This window comes from Pristis pectinata, chromosome 7 (genome assembly GCF_009764475.1).
Source record: "Pristis pectinata isolate sPriPec2 chromosome 7, sPriPec2.1.pri, whole genome shotgun sequence".
NCBI lineage: Eukaryota > Metazoa > Chordata > Chondrichthyes > Rhinopristiformes > Pristidae > Pristis > Pristis pectinata.
The window spans coordinates 8259798-8277426 of NC_067411.1; the positions used below are offsets into that span (position 1 = coordinate 8259798).

The 17629-nt window shown below is 45.9% G+C and overlaps 1 protein-coding gene across 4 annotated transcripts in view; it reads left to right on the forward strand.

The window, feature by feature from the left end:
* Positions 1 to 17629, forward strand: part of palld (palladin, cytoskeletal associated protein) — a 262041-nt gene that overhangs the window by 197054 nt on the left and 47358 nt on the right. For 3 of the 4 annotated variants that reach the window (XM_052019755.1, XM_052019758.1, XM_052019759.1), the window contains 3 exons: positions 4109 to 4765; positions 8918 to 9056; positions 15825 to 15926. In XM_052019755.1, the coding sequence (XP_051875715.1) occupies positions 4109 to 4765; positions 8918 to 9056; positions 15825 to 15926 (898 nt within the window). The remainder of the gene's footprint in view (positions 1 to 4108; positions 4766 to 8917; positions 9057 to 15824; positions 15927 to 17629) is intronic. The other variant, XM_052019756.1, reaches the window with a different exon arrangement.

Genomic DNA, 17629 nt, shown 5'->3' on the forward strand with positions numbered 1-17629 from the left:
ATTTTAGTCGGAACCTTGAATCAGGTGGAGAAGGAAGAGAGACGGTATAAAGAGGAGAGAGGGAGTGGTGAGACGGAGGCCAGTGGGCGACTGCGGGACCGAAGAGGGGTGAAGGATGATGGGCAGACGGAGCCAGGTAGGGGAGTGGTGAAATTGTGAGACAGAAGAAGGTGGATAATAGATGGAGGCAAACAAAAACAAATGGGCAGATGGGGCCAGGTTTGGGGAGGGGAGGGGAGGGGAGGGGAGGCAGCTGGGAGGGACCCCCTTGTGTCTCCAAGTTAATAACAAGACTTGGCTAGTCAGCCCCTCGATCTCCAACACCATTCAATTAGATCATGAGCAGCAGAGTGGAAACATGGCACCCAATTCATGTGCAGCAAGCTCCCTCAAGGACCCATGTGACAATTATCTTCTCTGCAAGGAATTTTGATGGAGGATATATTGGCTAGGACGCTCAGGATAACTCTCCTGTTTTCCTTGTCACCAGGGAATGTTTAACATCCACCAGAGACCTCAGTTTGAGAGGTCATCCAAAAGGCAGCACTTTCAACACAGTGGCACTCCCCCTGCAGTGCTGTAGGATGTTCAAGGGCTTGCATTGGAACTTCTACCCTCTACTTTCTAATCCAGAGGTGTAGCAACTGAGCAATAGCTGATGCTGCTGTTTCTCTGAAACCTTATAGGTTTACAAGAATGTTGCCAGGACTCGAGGGCCTGAGTTATAGGGAGAGGTTGGGCAGGCTAGGATTTTATTCCTTGGAGCATAGGAGACTGAGAGGTGACTTGACAGAGGTGTATAAAATCATGAGGCGCATAGATAGGGTGCACGCACACAATCTTTCCCAGAGAAAGGGAACCAAAATCTAGAGGGCATAGGTTTAAGGTGAGAGGGAAAAGATTTAAAAGGGACCTGAGGGGCAACTTCTTCATGCTGAGGGTGGTGCGTGTGTGCAATGAGCTGCCAGAGAAAGTAGTTCAGGCAGGTTCAATAATGGCAGTTAAGAGACATTTGGATAAGTACATAGATAGGACCAGTTTAGAGGGATGTAGGCCAAACACAGGCAAATGGGACTAGCTTAGGTGGGCACCTTGGTCGGCATGGACAAGATGGGCCAAAGGGCCTGTTTCCGTGCTGTATTACTCTATGACTTTATCTTCTTCATCTGAGCTCTTTTGATTCTGGTCGTTTGATCACCCATGAACTTAATCACTTGGCCTTTGGAGCCATGCTTTCCATGGCCAATGTTCTGAGCTCTGCAATTCTCTCCTTAAACCTCTCCACTTTGCTTCTCGAAGATTCTCCTTAAAACCCGCGCCTCTGAGCAAGCTCTCGATCACAAGCTCAACAAAACTTTGGCATTGGTGGTTTTATTTGATAATGCTCCAGTGAAGTAGTGTGTGATGTTCTGCTCCATAAAAGGAACGATATAAATGGAAGCTGCTGGTGTATGCTTCATTTGAGCTGGATGTGGTGATAATCTAACTATTTAAGAATATTACCATATATAGCAAAACTGTCTTCAAAATTTGCACATTAAAACAAGTCGAGTTGATTGTCATGTGCACGAGTACGGTGATGTACAGGTAAACGAAAAATTTGCTTGCAGCAACATCACAGGCATGTAGATTCAGACACACACAACATCATTTATACATGAATTATTCAATGATATTATACAACAAATTTACAGTGAAGAAAAAAGACTATGCAAAACAAGACATTAGTGCAAAGACACAATCAGAGACAAGTCCATGGTAGTGCAAGAGATGGTCTGTGGTGTTCCATTGCTGAGGTAGGGTTAGGGTTGTGCAGGTCAGTTCAAGAACCTGATGGTTGTAGGAATGCAGCTGTTCCTGAACCTGGTGGTGTGGGACTTCAGGCTTCTGCACCTCTTGCCTGACAGTAGTGGCAAGAAGGGGGCATGACTCAGATGGTGGGCATCCTTGATGATAGATGCCACCTTCCTGAGGCAGCGCCTCCTGTCGAGGCTGTCGATGGTGGAGAGGGCTGTGTCCGTGATGGACCAGACTGTGTCCACTACTCTATGCAGTCTGTAGAGCAAGGTATTTCCTGCAGTTGAAAACACAGACTTTCTTAAGATATTAGATGTTTCTTCCTCTCAATTGCTTTTACTGATTAACCACCGAACAAAGCATCAAGCAGACAGAAGCTGACTCCTGGGACTTCTGTCTAGACTTTGCACACTCAGCGTGATTCATTGCAGCACTGAAATTCACAGCCATCTAACTCAGAGATGAGGGTGCCAGTATTGAGCTCTGTTCCCAGAAGTGGGGATGGGTATCAATTCACCCAGTCTGCTGAAGGATGAGAGAGACCATCCCAGAGACGTAGATACATAACCCAGGCTGACACTTCCAGTGCAGGACTGAGGGAGTGCTGCAAATGTCGTTATTTGGGTGAGACACTCAGTCAAGTTCCCTAAAGGTGATGACACAGGTAGATAGGGTGGTGACAAAGGCATTTGGCACGCTTATCTTCATTGGCCTGGGTGTTGAATACAGGAGATAAGACATCATTTTGCAACTGTACAAGTCATTAGTGAGATCAGACTTGGAGTACTGTGTGCAGTTCTGGTTGCCCAGCTATGGGAAGGACGTTGTTAATCTGGAAAGGGTGCAGAAAAGGTTCATGTTACTGGGACTGGAGGGCTTGAGTTATAACAAGGGGTTGGATAGGCTGGACGGTAAGAGGCTGAGGCGGTGACCTTATAGAGGTTTATAAAATCACAAGGGGCATAGGTAGAGTCGATGGCCACAGTCTTTTTCCCAGGGTTGGGGAGTCTAAGTAGAAGGCAGGTGAGAGGGGAAAAAATTAAAGGGGACCTGAGGGGCAAGTTTTTCACAGAGGGTGGTGGGTATCTGAAAAGAACTGCCAGAGGAAGTGGTTGAGGCGGGTAATAATTAGGATGATTAGAAGACACTTGGACAGGTACATGGACAGGAAAAGTTGAGAGGGACATGGGCCAAATGCAGGCAAATGGGATTAGCATAGATAGGGATCTTGGTCAGCATGGATGAGTCGGACTGAAGGGCCTGTTTCTATTTTGTGTAACTCCATGACTTAGTGGGGAAAGGGACTGATGAGACTGCTGTGGAAGCTGGCATAGATTCAATGGGCCAACTTCTTCTTTGCCTGAAGGAAATGTATAAAAGCTGGAAATGGATTTGGAATTGGTTTATTATTGTCACATGTACCGAGGTACAGTGGAAAAACTTTGTTTCGCATGCCATCCATACAGATCAGTGCATCGAGGTAGTACAAACTTAAACAATAACAGAATGCAGAATAAAGTGTTACAGTTACAGAGAAAGTGCAGTGCAGGCAGACAATAAGGTGCAAGGTCATAACGATGAAAAACTCGATGATGCTGGAGGAACTCAGCAGGCCAGGCAGCATCGGTGGAGAAAAGCAGGCGGTCAACGTTTCGGGTCAGGACCCTTCTTCAGGACTGAAGATAGGAAAAGGGGAAGCCCGATATATAGGAGGGGAAAGCAGAGCAGTGATAGGTGGACAAAAGAGGGGAGGCGGGGTGGGCACAGGGTGGTGATAGGTAGATGCAGGTAAGAGATAGTGATAGGCAGGTGCGGGGGAGGAGGGGAGAGCAGATCCACCGGGGGATGGGTCAAAGGTAAGGAGAGGAAAAAAGAAGGAAAAAAAAGACCTATCACCACCTTGCGCCCACCCCGCCTCCCCTCTTTTGTCCACCTATCACTGCTCTGCTTTTCCCTCCTATATATTGGGCTTCCCCTTTTCCTATCTTCAGTCCTGAAGAAGGGTCCTGACCCGAAACGTTGACCTCCTGCTTTTCTCCACCGATGCTGCCTGGCCTGCTGAGTTCCTCCAGCATCATCATGTTTTTTCATCCAGATTCCAGCGTCTGCAGACCTTTGTTTCTCAAGCTCATAACGGGGTAGATTGTGAGGTCAGGAATCCATCTTATCGTACGAGGGAACTGTTTAATAACAGTCCTATAACAGCGGAATAGAAGCTGTCCCTGAGCCTGGTGGTACGTGCCTTCAGGCTATTGTATGTGTGAAGTCCAGTTGCGTTGACTGATAGTTTGTTGTCTTTGTTCCATTACAGTGATCCACTGAGACTACAGCAACTGCAGAACCAAGTCTTGCTGGAACAACAAGCCGGGAGACAAGGCCAGCAACCACTCGAGCTCTTGCTGTGCTCGCCAACCTCTGCCCAGCCGCCCCCTGCCCCAATGAGTGTGCTGAACCCCCACACTCCATCGTCAGCCATGCAGCAAACGACAACTTTCAATTATGCTCGACCCAAGCAGTTCATTGCCGCTCAAAGCCTCTCGTCTTCTGCCGGGTACCTGTCTCCGTCCGGATCTTCGGGTTCTAACCTGTCCTCGCCCCTCTCTCCCCCCACCGCGCACAAGCCCTTTAACCGGGTGGCGTTGCCTCCTTTCCCCCAGGGGGAGAGTGAGCAGCGACACCTGGGCTCCGCCTCATCCTGGAGCCCCTCGTCGCCTTCCCCTCCTCTTCCCCCGCCGCCGCCCATCCACAGCCCCCCTGCTTTCTACGCGCAAGACTCCTACCCTCTGCCTCCTCCTCCTCCGCCCCTTGTCACCTCCCCAACGCAGCCTCCCTACTTCTCCCCCTTACCTGGTAGATCTTCCCCTCACTCCGGCCAATCGCCTGCGGCTTTCCTCAGCTCCATGTTGCCGTCACAATCAGTTGGGTCACCTGTCAACACTTTGGGCCTACCAAAAGGAGCCATCCCAATGTAAGTAAGACCTGAGGTGCTTCATTGGCACCCTACAGTTTGACGTGTTGGTCTATGGTCTTAGGTTTCCTCTCAGTAATGACTGATGTTGCCCTTTCTGGCATCTTTCAAAAGTATTGGTATTGTCAGACATTTGAAAAAACATTTATTTTTGAATAGAACCCAGCCGAGGTTCACACCATGTACTCAGTGCAATGTATGGGGGGGTTAGAGGTGACAAGAAACTGCAGCCATTGGGATCTGGAACAACAAACAATCTGCTGGAGGAACTCAGCGGGTCGAGCAGCATCCGTGGGGGAGGGAAGGAATTGTCGACGTTTTGGGTTGAGACCAGTCCTGATGCTGTTTGAGAAAACGAGAATAGTGTTTAGGCATTGGATTAACGTGCAGAGGTCATGCTTTGGGAGGTTGCACCAGGAAGTTACCTGGACGTCAAGGGTGAATCACATGGAATCATAGAATGATTACAGCACAGAAGGAGGCTATTTGGACCATCATGTCGATGCTGACTCAATCCCAGAGCAACTCACTACTTCTCCCCCCTCAGCTGCTTCAATGTAGCCTTGTAACTTTTCCTCACTGTGTAGTTATCCAATTCCCTCTTGAAGGGGACAGTGGAACCTGCCTTCACCACAGTTACACAATGAGTAAAAAATGGTTTTTCCTCTTATTGCTGTCAACTCCCTTCCCCTTTATCTTATGCCTGTGCCCTTCAGTCCTCAATCCCTTCACCAACAGGAACAGCTTCCCACACTCCACTCCATCCAGACCTCTCATCATCTTATATACCTCCACCTGATCTCCCCTCAGAATTCTCTTCTGTAAAGAAAACAGTCCCAGCCTCTCTACCCTTGTAGCTGCAGTTCCTCATCCCAAGGATCATTGTTGTAAATCTTTTCTAGACTCTCTCTAATGCCCTCACATCCTTCCTACAATAAAGCGACCATAATTGAACACAATATTCCACCTGAGACTGGACCAAAGATTCAGCAAGACTTCCCTACTTCTATACTCTAGCCCTCTATTGAAGAAGCATAGAGTTGTGTGTGCCTTAGAGTCATAGAGCTGTACAGTGTAGAAATGGGCCCTTCTGCCCACCGTGTCTATGCCGACCATCATGCCTATCTATACCAATCCCACCCGCCTACATTAATTCTATATCCCTCTATACCCTGCTTATTCAAGTACCTGTCCAGTTGTTACTGTTCCTGCCTCCACCGCCTCCCCGGCAGCTCATTCCAGACACCAGCGGTTGAGGGAAGGGTGGGACTGGCAGCTTAATATTCCAGGATAAAGAAGTTTCAGATGTGACAGAGGGGAATGCACAAGAGGAGAATGAGTCTTTTTGGGAGAACATAACAACAGTACTTAAGAGAGGATATCCTGGAGGAATCATCCAGTGAGGACATATGAGTAGAATTTAGAAATAAAAGAGGGACGATCACTTTGCTCAGATTATACTATAGGCCTCCCAATACTTAGCAGGAATTAGAGGAACAGATATGTAAGCAAATCACAGGAAGAAGCTAGAGCAAAACGGGTATAGTAGTGGGGGATTTTAACTTTCCCATATTGACTAGGATTACCTTGGTGCAAGAGATTTAGATGGGGCAGAATTTGTTCAGTGTTTCCAAGGAAATTGTTCAGATAGGGTCAGTACTCAGCTTTATCTCAGGAAACTGGGTAGCTGGTGGCAGTGTTGGCGGGGGAGCACTGACCATCATTCTGTAAGTTTCAAGGCAGTTATGGAAGGGGATAAGGTTGGTCCTCAAGTTCTTGAACTAGGGGAAGGCTGATTTCTATAGTGTAAGAGAGGACCTGGCAAAAGTAAATTGAGAGCAGATGCTTGCAGGTAAAACAACAGCTGACAAAACCTTTTAAAAGCAACTTAGTAGAGGTTCAGGGCCAGCATGTTCTGGTGAAGTGGCAACCTTGGATGACAAAGTACATTGACGGTTTTATCAGGAAAAAAAAGAAAACATATAAAAAGTATAAGCAACTGAAATTGAGGGAGCCTCTTGAGGAACAGGAGAGAACTTAAGAAAGAAATTAGGAAGGCAAAAAGGGGCCATGAAATATCTTTGGCAAGTAAAATTAAGGAGAATCCTGAGAATATGTAAGTATATCACGAGCAAGAGGGTAGGCAGGGAAAGAGTTGTTCCTCTAAGGAACCTATCTGTGTAGCCAGGCGATGTGGGCGGGATCCTAAGTCAATACTTCTCATCTCTATTCACCAAGGAGAAGGACAAAGAAGATAGTTCAAGGAGGGGTATGTGGACAATTTGAAGCAGGTCAGCATTAAGAAGGAGGAGGTGTTAGATGTCATTGGACGCAAAAGGGCAGGTAAGTCCCAAGGTGCAGATGAGACCTATCCCAGGTTGGTATGGGAAGCAAAGGAGGAGATAGTTGGGGCTCCAATGGAGATATTTGCATCCTTATTAGCCACAGGTAAGGTGCCAGAGGACTGAAGGATAGTTGTTCCTTTATTTAAGAAGGGAAGCAGGGTTAAGCCAGGTAACTACAGGCCAGTGAGCCTTATCTCAGTGGGAGGGAAATTATTGGAGGAAATCCTAAGAGATAGGATTTGTGTACATTTGGAAAGGCAAAGGCTGATCAGGAACACAGGGCATGGCTTTGTCCAGAGGAGATTCTGATTTACTAATTTATTTGCTTGAGTTTTTTGAGGATATAATTTAGAAGATTCATGAAGGCAGGATGCTTGGCATTGTCTATGTGGACTTTAGTGAGGCATTTGACAAGGTCCCACATGGTAGGCTGATCCAAACGGTTAAGGCACATGGGGTCCAAGGGGAGCTGGCTAATTGGATCTAAAACTGGCTTGGTGATAGGAGGCAGGGTGTGGTGCTAGAAGCATGTTTCTCTGACCAGAAGTCTGTGATTAGTGGTGTACCACAGCGATTGATGCCAGGACCCTTCCTTTATGTGATAAATATTAACGATTTGAATGCAAATGTGGGAGGTAAGATTAGTAAGTTTGCAGACGACCGGAAAAGTTGTGGGTGTTGTGGATAGTGGGGAAGGTCGTCTAAGGCTACAACAGGGTATAGATCAGATAGAAAGTTGGGTGGAGTGTTGGCAGATGGAATTTAATCCTGACAAGTGTGAGATGATGCAATTTGGGAAGTTAAATAGGGGGAGGACACATACAGTAAATGGTAGGGCACTAAGGAACATTGATGAACAGAGGGACCATAGGGTTCAAGTACAAAGTTTCCTGAAAGGGGAAAAGGAGGTAGATTGGGTGGTGAAGAAGGCATATGACATGCTTGCCTTCATAGTTGGGGCATCAGCTATAAGAGTTGGGGCATTACATTGCGACTTTGCAAATACCTGTTAGAGCGCACTTGGAGTAATGCGTGCAGTTCTGGTCGCCACGCTACAGGAAGGATTTGATTGTGCTGGAGAGAGTGCAGAGAAGGTTCCCAACATTGTTCCCCCTCGCCCAACTCCTGCCTCTCAGTAATCTGTCACAATAGAATGAGTAACAAGGTAATTTTTCTAACCATTCATCATGAATTTTATGTGCTACTAATTTTATTTCTACTTGTTTTTGGAATCCCCGTCAATATTCAATATCAACAAGTAAAAATGTGGACATGTCAGAGAAATCAGCTTTGAAGGTGGCTGAAAACAGGAAATGCTGGAACAACTCAGCAGTTCAGGCAGCATCTGTGGAGAGAGAAACAGTTTAACCTTTTGAGGAAGACCACATTTACTGGTCATTGACCTTGAAAGTTGACTCGTAGAGTCACAGAGTAATACAGCACAAAAGCTGGCCCTTCAGCCCAACTTATCCATGCCGACCAAGATGCCCATCTAAGCTCGTCCCATTTGCCCGCATTTGGCCCATATCCCTCTAAACCTTTCCTATCCATGGACCTGTCCAAGTGCTTGTATATGTTGTTATTGTACCTGCCTCAACCACTTCCTCCAACACCTCATTCCATATACGCATCAACTTCTGCCTGAAGAGGTTGCCTTCAGGTCCCCTTCCTCAGTTTCTCTCTCCCCAGAAGCTGCCTGACCTGTAGAGTATTCCCAGCATTTTTGGCTTTTGTTTCAGATCTCCAGCACTGGCTGGAGAGCTGGCCCTTTTGCCCGAAGCAACCCTAACCCAATCATTTCTTGCAGAACTCCACAAAGTCTGAAGAGAAACAGCAGAACTCCTCGCCTGGCAACAGACGAAGAAATCCAGGGAACAAAGGATGCAGTCATTCAGGACCTGGAGAGGAAGCTGCGCTTCAAAGAAGACCGTGTGAGCAATGGCCAGGTAGCAGCATAGCTGGAGAACACAGGCTGACAGCTCTTTATGAGCAGATTGAAATCAAGCAACCAGCCCTGTAATTTCAACACAGGAAAGGGGTTAGATTAGATTAGATTAGTTTATTGTCATATACATCAGGGTGCAATGAAATTCCTTGTTCGCATGAAGCTCAGAGAGTAAATGGTGTATGTGGTAATAATAAATGCAACAGTAAAAATACAGCAACGAGTGCAAAGTATAATAGTGCAATCTGAAATGGTGCGAAAAGAAATGCTAAAGTGACAATAATGGAATAACCGAAAGAGGTAGAATTAAGAGATGGAGAATGTGGCAGCGCCACCAGGAAGGGGTGTGAAAGAGGTGATTGGTGTGTGGTAGTCTGGCAGAGCGGTTCAAGACGCTGGATTAAGGCTCTGGTCTCCACGGAGGTGTGCGTTCGAATCCCACCACTACTATTGGGTGAAAACCTACCCTCAGGGGATGGCGTGTGTCGTGGACGGTGTGAACGAGATTCTTATCTGAAGCAGCGCATTTTGCAGTCGTTTAGTTAGTGTCCTCTGCTGTAGTTATGCAGTTAGAATATGTCTGTGTAGTTCTTTCTTTCTTGTGTCAGTTGCTGAAGTTTTGACACTGGATGTAGTGCTTTTAGTCAATAAACTTCTGTATGTTAGTAAAAAAAAGAGGTGATTGGTTCAGGAGTCTGATAGCAGTTGAGTCTCAGGCTTATTCTCTTGGTAGTGCCCTCAGAACTTGGGTTGGCAAGTTGTAGATTTGAGGGTCACCGTCATGACCATATAGCAGGAGTGAGCTCCTGCTGTGCGGTCATGAGGTTCTGTAATCCATTGAGGCCTCTCTGCCTGAATCCAGTGCAGAGTTTTCTTCTCTCCTTCCATCACATGGCGGTCAATGACCCACCCCACCACTGATTGGCAACTGCTTCCAGCAATGCAAGACCTTCCCATGGCCAACCGAAGAAGGGGTCCCAATCTCCATTATCTGGTTGGAAAATTGTCAACCAGTCAAATGGCTTTTTCTGCTTCCCCCAGCTCCAATCTATTTCTCCAACTAGGTTCAAACTGATGGTTTTTTGGTTCAAATAGCACACGTCTTTAATAGCCCTGTTTATTTATTTCTCTTGGATTTCGTTAGCACCACTCTGGAGATCATTTGTCAATCACTCAAGGCTCCAGAACAATCCCTGAGGGGTTGACAACCCTAATCCTCAAAGTTATATTGAGTATACATTAGAGTTACTCATTTGGCCAATGGATTTCCTTATCACATCCGATCTATCATTCCCAGAACTATTTTTGACCACTTGGATAACAGGCTGAAAATTACACCACTTTTTTTAACCTTTATAAATCCTTTTCCCCTTTTAAATTTTTTTAAAATTTTATTTACAGTGTGGTAACAGGGACTTCCGGCCCAACGAGTCTGCGCCGCCCATTTTAAACCCCAAATTAACCTACCCGTACATTTTTGCAATGTGGGAGGAAACCAGAGCACCCGGAGGAAACCCACGCATACACGGGAGAACGTACAAACTCCTTACAGACAGCGACGCGAATTGAACCCCGATCGCTGGCGCTGTAATAGCGCCGTGCTAACAGCTATGCTACCGTGCCCCTTTCTTAATGGCCTCAGAGAAGCACCAAGTAAATTAACTTGCTAAGACTGCAGAAAGTGAGATTTGAGGCAATCTCATGCCCAGTTGCTGACAGTCAGATTTACAAGGATGAAATTAGGACTAAATTGGGGGATTGGACCATAAAACCATAAGATATAGGAACAGAAATAGGCCATTCAGCCCATTGAGTCTGCTCCACCATTCAATCATGGCTGATTTTTTTTTGTTCAACTCCATTCTCCTGCCTTCTCCCCATAACCCTTAACCCCCTTACTAATCAAGAACCTATCAACCTTTAAATACACCCAATGACTTGGCCTCCATAGTCCTCTGTGGCAACAAAATCCACAGATTCACCACCCTCTACCTGAAGAAATTGGAATTGGAATTGGTTTATTATTGTCACATGAGGTACAGTGAAAAACTGTCTTGCATACCGTTCATACAGATCAATTCATTACATCCTTGAGGTAGTACAGGTTAAAGCAATAACACAATGCAGAATAAATTGTAACAGCTACAGAGAAAGTGCATTGCAGGTAGACAATAAGGTGCAAGGTCATAACAAGGTAGATTGTGCGGTCAAGAGTCTACGTTATCACACTAGGAAACTAGAACTTCCTCCTCATCTTGGTTTTGAAGGGATGTCCCTTTATTCTGAGGCTGTGCCCTCAGATCCCAGACTCTCCCACTGATGGAAACACCCTCTCCACATCCACTCCATCCAGGCCTTTCAGTATCTGGTAGGTTTCAATGAGATTCCCGCCTCATCCTTCTGAACTCCAGTGAGTACAGGCCCAGAGACATCAAGCCCTCTTCATACGTTAATCCTTTCATTCCTGGGATTATTCTTGTGAACCTCCTCTGGATCCTCTCCAGGGCCAGCACATCCTTCCTTAGTTACAGGTCCCTACATTGCTCACAATGTGGTCTGACCAACACCTTATAAACCCTCAGCAGTTCATCCTTGCTTTTATATTCTAGTCCTCTCGAAATGAATGCTAACATTGCATTTGCTTTCTTTACCACCAACTCAACCTGCAAGTTAACCTTTAAGGAATCCTGAACTAGGACTCCCAAGTCCCTTTGCACTTCCGATTTTTGAATTCTTGTGGGTTAACTCTGAGGGAGAAGGAAAAATGAGTGCTGCAAATGAAAGTTGGGGGTTTATGGTGGAGGGATATAATCGTGCACTGGTCACAAATTCATCAGAAGAAAATTCCTGCCTTGGGCAGAGCAGGGAGCAGTATTCCCTACAAAGAGCATTCCCCACACATAGCAATACTAACAGTGTTGCGACAAAGCTTTTAATCTACAGTATGTGGGGTCTCTAACCGACAGTGACAGAACCTTCTGAGTTGAATGTGCTTCCTGCTGTTATGGAGTTCCCAAAATAAATCATATGAAGTGAAAGACTTGAACTTCTCACAATGTTGGGGCACCATGAAAGTGTTTTATAGAACACAGGGCCGCAGTTTAATGTCCCATCCAAAAGACATCACTGCAGCACTCCCTCAGAACCATGCTGGGAGTGTTACCTGAGAACTTTGCTCTTTGCTCAACTAAAGACGGAAAATGCTGGAAACACTCAGCGGGTCAGGCAGCATCAATGGGGATGTAAACAGCTAATATTTCCTATTAATAGCCTTTCAAACTACACCCTTAACTCTGTTTCTCTCTCCGCAGGTGCTGCCTGACCTGCTGAACATTTCCAGCATTTTCTGCTTTTGTTTCAGATTTCTAGCATCTGCAATATTCTGCTTTTCAGCTCTTGTGGACAATAATGCAGAAACTGCCAGCACTTACTCTTGGGGTCTTTAACTAGCGATTACCGCCAGCTACAATTTCTGGGTGCCGACCTGCGATTGATAATACTCCTGTGATGTGTCCTGTGAGATGTAACATCAGGGACACTCTATAAATGCAAGCTGCTCTTTATGATGGTGAAAAAGGCCAAAATGAAGACACTGTCTTCATTAAAACTGTGTAAAATTGAAATTTGACTGTGGAACAAGAAAAAAATCTGCCGTTTGAGGAGCATTTGAACTGAAATAGATAATCTGCTTGTTACTCAACTGGTAATATTTGGATCTTGCTGTGCACAAACTGGCTGCCACAATTCCAACACTGACTTCATTTTATTGGCTATAAAGTGGAATGGCATGCCAGAAGATCTTGAGAAACACCACAGAAAATTCAATCTTCCAACAGAATTCAAAAACTGCAGATGCTGGAAATCTGAAATAAAAACAGAAAACGCAGGGAACACTCAACAGGTCAGGCAGCATCTGTGGAGAGAGAAAAACAAAGTTAACATTTAAGGTTGACACAAGAGGGACTGCAGATGCTGGAAATCTGGAGCAACACACAAAACAAAAATGCTAGAGGAACTCAGCAGGTCAGGCAGCATCTACGGAGAGAAATGAACAGTCAACGTTTCAGGCTGAGACCCTTCATGTCATGATGATCATCAGCCAGTCCTGATGAAGGGTCTCGACCCGAAACGTCGACTGTCCATTTCCCTCCATAGATGCTGCCTGACCTGCTGAGTTCCTCCAGCACTTTTTTTTTGTGTGTTGTTTAACATTTAAGGTTGATAATCTTTAATGAAAACTCTTCTCCAGTTTCTAATATAAATTAAATATATGGAGAAAGATTGGGCCAATTAAGCTGACATTCAAAAGAATTTAGAAAAATGAGAGATTTTGCGGAAATCTAGAAATTCTAACAGGACCAGACAGATTAGATACAAGGAGGAAGCTCCCAGTGGTGAGGGAGTCAAGGACGAGGGATCACGGACAGGGATCCAGCAAGGGGTAGGACACTTAAGACCAAGATGGGGAGAAATCTCTTCTCCCAGAGGGTGGTGAACCTGTGGAACTCTCTCCACAGAAAGCAAGTTGAGTCAAATCATTAAAAGTATTGAAGAAGGAATTAGATATTGTTCTTGGGGCTGGAAGGATCAAGGTTAATGGGGAGAAAGCTGGAAATGAATCAACACATGGAGGATTGTGTGCAGTTCTGGTCACCACACGAAGGAAAGGTGTGATTAAACTCGAGAGGGTGAAGTAAAGATTCACAAGGATGTTACTTGGATGGAGGGCTTGAGTTCTGATGAGAGATTGGATAGGCTGGATCTGTTTTCCCTGGAGCAAAGGAGGCTGAGGGGTGACGTGACAGAGGTACATCAGATTATGAGAGGCATAGGTAGATTGTCTCATGTTTTCTTTGGTGAGGGTGTCTAAAACTAGAGGACATAGGTTTAAGGTGAGAGGGAGGAGGGATCTGAGGGGGTGTAAATGTTTCACACACTGAGTAGTTGATATCAGGAATGAGCTGCCAGAGGAGGTAATGGGAGGCAGGAACAGTGACATATTTAAGAGGCATCTGGACAGGTACTTGAATGAACAGGGCAGAGAGGGGTGTGGAATTAATGCAGGCAGGTGGGGTTAGTGCAGATAGGAATGATGGCTGCCATGGATGTGGTGGGCCAAAGGGCCTGTTGCTGTGCTGTATATCTCTAGGACTCCATGACAGCGCAGTGGTGCGGCCAGTAAACCTGCCGTCTCACGACTCCGGTCACCTGGCTCTGATCCTGACCTCTCGCGCTGTCTGTGTAGACTTTGCATATTCTGCCTGGGACCAGGTAGATCCCCCTCCCCAGTTGCTCCGGTTTCAGTCCGGACCCTAAAGCTGGGTTTGGTCAGTTAAGTGTCCACTGTAGCTTGGCCCTAGTAGGAGTTGATGAGAATATGAGGAGAATAAAATGGATAAGGGTAGGATTAGAGTCATAGAGTGAATGGAAACAGACCCTTCGGCCCACCTTGTCCATGCTGCCCATCTAAGTTAGTCCCATTTGCCCACATTTGGCCCATATCCCTCTAATCCTTCCCTGTCCATGTACCTGTCCAAATGCCTTTTAATCGTCGTAATTATACCTGCCTCAACCACTTCCTCTGGCAGCTCTTTCCATATACCCACCACCTGCTGTGAAAAACTTGCCCCTTGGGTCCCCTTTAAATCTTTCCCCTCTCATCTTAAACCTATGCCCTCTAGTCTTAGAATCTCTAACCCCAAGAAACAGACTGTGACCATCCACTATATCTATTTTATAAACCCCTGTAAGGTCACCCTTCAATCTCCTTTGTTCCAGGGAAAACAGTCCCAGCTAATCCACTCTCCTTATAACTCAAGCCCTCCGGTCTCAGCAACATCCTTGTCTATACATCATTTTCTATACCCTCTCTAGCTTGCCCTCTCTAGTGTGGTGAGCAGAACTGTACTGGAATACTCCAAGTGCAGTCTCACCAACTTCCTGTGCAGTTGTTACATGACATCCCAACTCTTGTACTCAGTGCCCTGACCGATGAAGGCTAGCATGCCATACGCCTTCTTCACCACACTGTCTACCTGTGTTGCCACTTTCAGGGAACTATGTACTTATTTATACCCCTGGGTCTCTCAGTTCTATAACACTCCTCAGGGCCCTGCCATTCACGGTGTAAGTCCTGCCCTAGTTTAACGTCCCCAGACATGGTCTAGAAACTATGGACTCTGACCTCACGATCTACCTTGTTGTGACCTTGCACCTTATTGCACTGCACTTTCTCTGTAGCTGTGATACTTTACTCTGTACTGTTATTGTTTTTACCTGTACTACATCAATGCACTCTGTACTAACTCAATGTAACTGCACTGTGTAATGAATTGACCAGTACGATCGGTATGCAAGACAAGTTTTTCACTGTACCTCGGTACAAGTGACAATAAGAAACCAATACCAATACCAAGAATAAGGGGCAGTGTCAAAATGGGTGCTTGATGGTCAGCATGGACTCGGTGGGCCGAAGGGCCTGCTTCCTCTCTATGATCATATTGAATGGCGGACTAGTCTCGGAGAGTCATGGACTGCTCCTGCTCCTTATCTTTATGATTCTGTGATGACCTGTCTTTGTTTCTCTTTCCACAAATTTGCAGGGTGGTTCCAGCACTTTCAGTTTTGGTTTAGGTAGCCACATGGCAACACCAAACCACTTGAGTGGATTAATTTACTCACATCGTTCATTCTGTGCCTTGTTTTCCTCTATTTCCCCCATTCCCTCACCACCACCCCCACCCCTCTACCCCCACCAACCCTACCTCAGAGATTGACCTATGAAGAAAAGATGGCCCGCAGGCTTCTTGGGGCAGACAATGCTGCCACTGTCTTCAATTTTCAGGAGGCTGAGGATGACCCTGGGGCCCAGGTAGGTTTGCCTCATGATTGAGGTTCTGTCTGGCTTAAGAAAACGTTTCTATTGAGAGAGCAAAACTGATTAGTTCCATACCAGGAAATCCTTTCTGGTAATGCAGTACAGGTTTTAATTTGGTTAAGTGGTCTACATTTCCATTGGGCACAATAAGAAGACAGCTTAGCGCAACAATATTCTCAGTGGGGGCAATCATTTTTCTCTCAATTTGAATTAAGTTCTTACTTTCTTTTCCGTACTATTTATTTTCTCATTAGACATGGATAATTAAACTCCAGAAATAGCCAGAACATTATAATGTTTAATTTGGGATTTTTCAGCCTCCGTGGAGCAGGATGTTTTTGCTTAAATAAGGAATGATGTTAACACAACAGTCTGTACTGGGACTGGGAAAAAGGTTTTTAAATGATGACAGAATTAATTTAGTGCCAACATTTTATTTTCACTTGTAAGATGCTTCCATGCCAAGTTCTGGGAGTTGCTACCTCCATAAAACCATAAGACCATAAGACAAAGGAGCAGAAGTCAGCCATTCGGCCCATCGAGTCTGCTCCGCCATTCTATCATGAGCTGATCCATTCTCCCATTTAGCCCCACTCTCCCTCCTTCTCACCATAATCTTTGATGCCCTGGCTACTCATGTACCTATCAATCTCTGCCTTAAATATACCCAATGCCTCCACAGCCGCCCGTGGCAACAAATTCCACAGATTCACCACTCTCTGGCTGAAGAAATTTCTCCGCATCTCTGTGCTGAATGGGCGCCCTTCAATCCTGAAGTCGTGCCCTCTTGTACTAGACTCCCCTACCATGGGAAACAACCTTGCCACATCTACTCTGTCCAGGCCTTTTAATATTCGAAATGTTTCTGTGAGGTCCCCCCTCATTCTTCTGAACTCCAAGGAGTACAGCCCAAGAGCCGTCAAACATTCCTCTTATGTTAACCCTCTCATTCCTGGAATCATTCCAGTGAATCTTCTCTGAGATTCCCATTGACTTGAAGGGAATATCATCAAGGGTGGTGGGGGCGGGGAGAGGCACCATTGCACAGCTAGTAGAGCTGCTCTCTCACAGCTCCAGAGACCCCAGTTCAATCCTGAGCACCGCTGCTGTCTGTGTGGAGTTTGCACGCCCTCCCTGTATCTGTGTGGATCTCTCCCAGGTACTCCAGTTTCCTCCCACACCCCAAAGACGTACAGGTTGGTAGGTTAATTAGCCACTGTAAATTGCCCGTAGTGTGTAGGTGAGGTAGAATCTAGGAGGACAAGGGGAATATTGATGGGAACGTGGACAGAATAAAACAGGATTAAGAAAGGGTCGATGTAGATGGGTGTTTATGTTTGGCGTGGATTCAGTGGGCTGATTCCGTGCTGTATGACGCCATGACTCATGAGGTATTCCTTCATAGATATGCAACAGCGTTGTTGCAGCAACTTTACAGCACAGAAGCAGTCCATTCGGCCCAGCTAGTCTGTGCTGGTGTTTAAGCTTCACCGGAGAGTTCTTCACCTTATCCTCTCAATATAACCTTCTATGTCATTTTTCCTCTTACTTTTCAAGCATCTCGTTCCACTCTTTCTTGCTATTTGCCTCCATTGCTCCCTGCGGTAGTGAGTTACACATTCTCACCACTCTCTGGCGCAAGAGATTTCTCCCAGATTTCCTTTTGGGTTTGTTAATGGATCTCTTAGGCCATGTGA